General features: G+C 42.1%; 1 protein-coding gene across 1 annotated transcript in view; it reads right to left on the reverse strand.

Moving 5' to 3' along the window:
• Nucleotides 1-4,809: 4,809 nt before the first annotated feature.
• Nucleotides 4,810-6,743, reverse strand: part of LOC102818469 (40S ribosomal protein S20-like) — a 33,315-nt gene continuing 31,381 nt past the window's right edge. Inside the window, exon 2 of the mRNA XM_006846658.1 lies at nt 4,810-5,157. Within this exon, the coding sequence (XP_006846721.1) occupies nt 4,810-5,157 (348 nt within the window). The remainder of the gene's footprint in view (nt 5,158-6,743) is intronic.

The following is a 6,743-nucleotide window of genomic DNA, read 5'->3' on the forward strand; positions in this document are numbered from 1 at the left end:
GTTGTCAAGGACTTCATTCTTCTTGGATCAACTATCAACACTCGCGGAAGCAGCAGTCAAGAGATCAGATGACGTATTGCATTAGGCAAGTCTGCTGCACAGACTTTTTTAAAGTGTTGCAGAACAAAGAAGTCCGCTTGAAGAATAAGGTGTTCCTGACCCAACCCATGGTATTTTCAATAACCTCATATGCATGCAAAAGCTGGACAGTGAATAAGGAAGACCGTAGAAGAATTGATGCATTTGAGTTGTGGTGTTGGAGGAAAATATTGAAAGTGCCATGAGCTGCCAAAAGAACCAACAGATCTGTGTTGGAAGAAGTGCAGCCAGAGTGCTCCTTGGAGACCAGGATGGCCAAACTTCATCTCTCATACTTTGGACATACTGTCAGGAGGGAGCAGTCACTGGAGAAGAATATCATGTTTGGTAAGGGTCAGAGAAAAAGAGGAAGACCCCAGCGAGATAGATTGGCCAAGTGGCAGCATCCAAGCGTGGCAACAGTAGTGAGGATGGCCCAGGATCGGGCAGTGTTTTGTTCTACTGTGCATAAGGTCACTATGAATCATTACTGACTCGATGGCACCTAATGACAACAACAATGAGTGAGAGTCAATTCAAAGGCAACTAGCAACTGTTATTTGTTTTGTTTTAAAGCAAAACTACAGTTACAGTTTTCAAAAAGATATATCCGTTTTGGTAATTCCTAGATTTATAAGACCTCTCTTTCAACCATTTCATTTTCCTAAAACCTTACTTTATGGATGCATGTGGAAAGAAAGACAGTGCTTTCAGGAACAATGTAGGACTGAAATCCTAATGTTGCATTGTAATTTCTGGCAGAAGATGTAGGATCATAACAGAACCACATCTGATATGCCTTTGTCTCTGCAGTGACAGCAGTAACCCACCTCCAAATAGCATGTGGCTGCTCTCCTTGGTATTTTAAGAAGCTGTCTGTCCTGGGCTCTATTTAATCATTATTTTTCTACCATTTAATTAAAACTGGCAGACAAAGATGATTTCTTCTTTTGTAACGTTGATTACATGTTGAGTCTTGAGACTGGATTACATTCCAGTCTATTAGCCCCTAGAGTCTAGAATCTGAGTCTATAAAAGGAAAGCCTGTCTTTCTGAACCGACCTAAGCTCTGAAAGGCCCTAGGTTCACACCTGAGTTGGTTGTTTGTTGTTACCTGTAATCAGGAAGCTCGGCTTACCCTCTGTTCTTCAGGGAGTCTTACCTTGGCTGTCTTTCTTCCATAAACTGAATGAGAGCAATGCAGCACACAGCTATAGACAACACAGACTTGGAAATTCTCTCCTTTGCAAAGTGACAAGGCAGAGACTAAATCGGAACATGCCCACACTTGCTCTCTGACCTGAGAGTGACAAATTAGGCCGCAGAGAGAGGTTGGCTGTTTAGACAGTTCTCGCCCCCTGCTTCCACATCTGTGTCCTGTGGAGCCACCAGCAGTTGTCTCAAATACCCTTTGAGATATATTTGGAAATGAGATCTTTATAAACCCCATCTGTCTTGCTGAAAAAAGCATTCTTCTGGTACAGTATTGAACTGACTGGACATTTCCATTTTCCTACTGCTTACTAGGGAAACACAGTTTCCTAGGACTCCTTAGGTGGTACAAGCAGTTAACAAGCCCAGCTATTTATTGAAAGGTTGAAGGATTGAGACTTCCCAGAGGCACCTTGCAAGAAAGACCTGGACATGTTCTTTTGAAAACCCTATGAAGCACAGTTCTACTCTGCAAACATGAGGTCACTATAAGTGAAATCTGACTCAACAGAAGCTTAAGTGATAAACAGAGAATCTCTCAGCCATGCTGCACTGGCCCAAAGGAAAAGCAAGGCCTGCTGCCCAGGCAAGGCAGAACCAAGCAGGGCAGGGCAGGTTCACAGTGGGAGGAGATGCTCTGTAAGGGGTGGGGTGACTGGGGTGACTAGGCTCATGTCTTCTGAGGTTCAGCTTTCCCTAAGAGAAGCTTGACAAAGCACTGCTACCATCACCACAACAACCTCACCTCATGGAGTGCAATCTTCCTTCTAAATCCTGATTACCTAAGCTCTTCGTTTATTTCCCTGTGGGAAGCAGCTGGCAATAGGAAGGAATATTTAACCAAGACTTGACTATAAGCAGGCTCCTAGGTAACACAAGGGAAATAAGTGCAGATGATCAGTGGCAGCTTAATCCATCTGGGGACCCAGTGGACCACCACCCACAGCCAGAGGTCTCCTCCTACCTCTCTGGATAGCACATCCATTGTCTCCAGTCCAGGCCTCTATGAATGTCTTCTCTCCTCAGACCCAAAACTCCTTCCAGGATACAATTTCTTGTCAGAGATCATTGCTTCCAAAGATGATTCCTCTCAGTCCTTCCTCAGGATGTCTGCCCCGCTATCTACATTATCAGAAACAGCACAACTTTCCCAACTTTGTCTGTTCACACCAAGTAGGGGTGGTGGGAGAAAGGCTGAGGGGCAGGTGAAGACAGCATCTTTTTTGCTGGAAGTAGTAAGAAGTAGAAGTAGTAAGAATTAAGAATTCCAGAAAATTTCTCTTCCCCTCCTCCATTACTAGACAAACTATCACGTACAAACCTTCTTTGGTGAATGCTTGCCTAAAGGGTTGAAGACTCTTTTTGAAAATAATTCATTTTCATTAGATTTAACATGTTTAATCACTTACAGTGTGTTGTAAATCATTCCATTAGTTTGTCAGGCAGTTAGCAGATTCTGAAGAAATTGGACTCATAAGTCTAACCAGTACATGGGTGCTATGTGGAGAGCTGGGTGGGAAGGTGCAGAGGGTCCCACAGGTGGAGAGGCTGGGGGTACAGGACTGCAGAGGGAGGAGGCTGACAAGCTGTACAAGGCTCTTGGAGGCAGAGAGCCTGCGCTCTGACCTCATGTGGCCATGAACCAGTAGAAACTCAAGAAGGTAATTTTTGGTCTCTAAATTTTCTTCATATATAAAGTGAAGTTTCTTGAAAGCCAGGGGGTCTCTTTACTTTTAGAAATCTGATTTATGAGGTCTCTTGGGACTCTATTGGCGTAAATAAGCTATAGTTTTGTTTGTTGCTGACGTTAAGTGCCATCGAGTTGGTTCTGAGTCATAGCGACCCTGTATAGTGTTGCCAAACCTTTAAATCTTTACAGGACCAGAAAGCGTCATCTTTCTCCCTTGGATCCACTGGTGGATTCAAACTGCCAACCTTGTTGTTTACAGTCCAGTGCTTATTCTATGAAGACCCCGCACTCACCTGTAAGCCCCTTTACTCAGGTTGAGCTTGGCTCCAGCTCTGTAGGCAGCCTTGGTAGATTCCCTGCCTTGAGTACCAGAAAGTCTTGCTCTTTACCTATGAGGCCCCAGATTGCAGGGTGTCACCAACAGAACCCTGACTTGTAGACAGCTGAGATCCCCGAGAATCTCTTACTCACCCTAATAACCCCCTCCCCTTGCTAGAGGCTATGCTGCTGTTTTTTCCAATACCAATAGGTAATTTAGATTTTTAATCCAGTAATTTGGTATTTCTAGTCATTCACTTAGATTTTTTCTTTTTTTTTATGTCTCTCAATAATGTTTTAAAAGACTCTTCACAGACGTTTTTTATTAGGTTTGTATTTTGCTAGATTTATTCTAAGTTATTTTATATCATTTGATGTTCATATTTAAACAATTTTTTATTTTTTATTGTTTGTGCCAGGCAGAGAAAGAAAGGCAAATGATTTTCGTACATTTTGTATCTAATAATTTTGCTAAAGGCTCTTATTGATTCTAATGATTTATCAGTAGATTTTTTTTTTTTCTTTCTAGAGTCACATATGCAAACAACCATTTTTCTTTTATTTTCTGTTCTTTTTCTTTTTTTTTTTTAGCCATGCTAATTACCTCCTCCAGTGTGAGGCTGACTAATAGTGGTAAGAGCAGCATTCTTGTCTTATTCTCAGTCACAGAAGGAAAAGGTTTCAATGTTCCACAGTCAAATAAGATATTTGGATACGAATCTAAAATATATCTATTCTTGTTGCTGTTAGGTGTTGTCAAGTTGGTTGCTACTCATAACAACCCTGTATAAGGTTTCCAGAAATGACTGGTGGGTTTGAACCACTGACTTTAGGATTACAGTCCAGTGCTGATCCTAAAGTGCTACCCCAGAACTCTACTATATATATATCTTTATATCTATGTGTGTATGTTGTTGCTATTGTTAAGTGCCATTGTTCTGACTCATAGTGACCCTGTATATGCTTCTAAGAAGCAGCTGGTAGATTTGAACCTCGAAACTTGTGGTTAACAGTCAGTGCTTATCCTAGAGCACCACACCAGGACTCCTTTTTTTTTTGTGTGTGTGTGTGTATATATATATATATATATATATATATATATATACCCTTACCATTACGTAAATTTTGACTCATAACAAACCTATAATACAGAATAGACTTGTCTCTTCCAGTTTCCCAGGCTGTAAATCTTTATGGAAGTAGCTAATCCTGTCTTTTTCATATATACGCAGTTGTGTGCCATCTAGTTGGTTCTGACTCATAGTGACCCCGTATAGGGTTTCCGAGGGTGTAAATCTTTACTGGAACAGAAAGCCTCATCTTTCTCCCTTGGAGCATCTGGTAGATGCAAACTGGTGACTTTGTAGTTAAGAGCTCAACTCCTAATCTGCTATGTTATCAGGGTTCTTTATGCACATAGAAGGGGGCTTCAAAAAAGTCCATGGAAAATCCGTTATCTTATTATTATTTTTTTTTAACCAATGGATACTCAATTTATTAAAATAGTTGACTCAAGCATCTGCAATGGTGACTTCAACGTCTACTCCAGGCTCAATACTGATGGAAGTGATTTGCTTAACAATCTCAGAAGGACTAAGCAAGTCATTGAGTTGCTTGTGGATTCTCATCTTGAAGTGGCCCCAGGTTTTAGAACCTTCACCACAAGGAATCTTCCTTGTTGTGATTCTCAGAGTCTTGGTAGGCATCCAAACTGGGTTCATCACTTTCAGGTTCTTGTCCTTTGCACCTCTAATCAAGTCAGCACACACTTTCTCCAGAGACTTCACGTTTCGGCTGGTTAGAGTAATTCTAATCCGGTGAATGGCCACCTCTGGTTCCATGGGCGTCTTTCCGGTATCCTAGACTTTGGACCTGGAGAGAGAGATGGGCGGTATGCGGATGACCAGGGGACAGGAAGCTGATGTCCTCCCATGTAAACTATCGCATAATTCACAATAAAGCATTTAAAAAAAAAGGCTTGGCTGCGCGGTTTCCTAACCGACTTGTTCCTCGGCAAGAGAGCACAGCGGTGAGTCAGGCGTAGGAGTGGCCGAATGAGGCAACCGGTGGCTGCGACCCCGTCTTCTGCAAAGACTCCATTATCTTTTTTTTTCTTCCATGTTTTATTGTGAATTATGTGATAGTTTAATGGGAGAACATTCACTTTACATCCATCCTATAATATATCGTTTCATTGCCATGTTTACAATCCCCTTCATGCATCATCCTCTGCTCCTAGACTGCAAAGATAGTCACTCCTCTGTTTTTGCTACAAAATGTCTACATTTACATTTACATTTACAACCCTCACACTCGGTCCTGATAACAATTATTCACTATTGTATCACAAGAGACCTATCTGCATTTCCTTTCATCAGCCATGCCTAGACACATTGGATACTACTCAGTGGAGATTCTACCTTTGTCCTTGCCCTCTGGATCTAGGCTCCCTCTTGAAAGCTTGTAAGCTAGTCACTTCTTGCCTTTATAGCTCCTCCATTTTGGGTAGCCAATGTCCAAGTTGCCCATCCCTATCTATGTTGTGTATGGAGAGGGTGGGAATGATCCTCACTATAAAGATTTGTTCCCTCTTTTCAGCTACTGTATCCATAGGTGTAGGTCAAGTTCATCAAATTGTATCAGATTACTCTTTTTTTCTGCTTCTTTCTTCTTCTAGTTGAGCTCTGATCATCTAGCCATTGATATCAGGTCAAGTGAGTATTACCTGCAAGTGTGGGTGTTCTTATGCATATGCCCTCTCTTCTTATCAGCTGGATGCTTCACTCTCCATTCTAGTCTTCTGTGGCTATGTCACTGAGTCTGGGGCCAAGAGTCCCCAGGTCTTGCCACACTGCTGGCCCACCAGGTCTCCACCTGGGTTCACAGGAGTCTATTGAACGTTTTAGGGCTTAACTCACAGCTTCATTGGTGTTTTTCCTTCACTTCCCCTTATTGGTGATGAACGTGGTCACCAGTCAGAGAGCATGTCTGCTCATGTATTCCCATTGAGTCTTAGTCTTGGAAGGGGGTTTGCCCTGAGGGGTCCCGATCACTTGCCTTGATGTCTCCTGGGTGAGCGACTTGCTTGTTTTTGTAGTAATCAGTCACTCTGCCTATATTGTTTTGTATTTTTCCTGTTGGTCTTTCTTTCAAGAAGTATCTTCAATTGTTCTTGCTGCTCCAGGCTGGTCTGCTTGTCCTTTCAAGTGGAAATTTCCCACCCCTAAAGATTCTGTATGCTTTTCAGGATTCCACCTATAGTCTTATGTAATACAGAGACTCTGTAGGAAACTTCCTTCACTGGGCACATTGGAGCCCCATTTTAGGTATTCCAATCAGTTATAGGCAGAAGACGGACTTACAAGCTTTCTATGGTGATATTTCTGGCTATTCCTTTCTCTCCCTTCAAGTGTCTATTTTATAATGTTATGACAGGGAAACCAAG

Source organism: Chrysochloris asiatica, unplaced genomic scaffold, assembly GCF_000296735.1.
Source record: "Chrysochloris asiatica unplaced genomic scaffold, ChrAsi1.0 scaffold00028, whole genome shotgun sequence".
Taxonomy (NCBI): Eukaryota; Metazoa; Chordata; class Mammalia; order Afrosoricida; family Chrysochloridae; genus Chrysochloris; species Chrysochloris asiatica.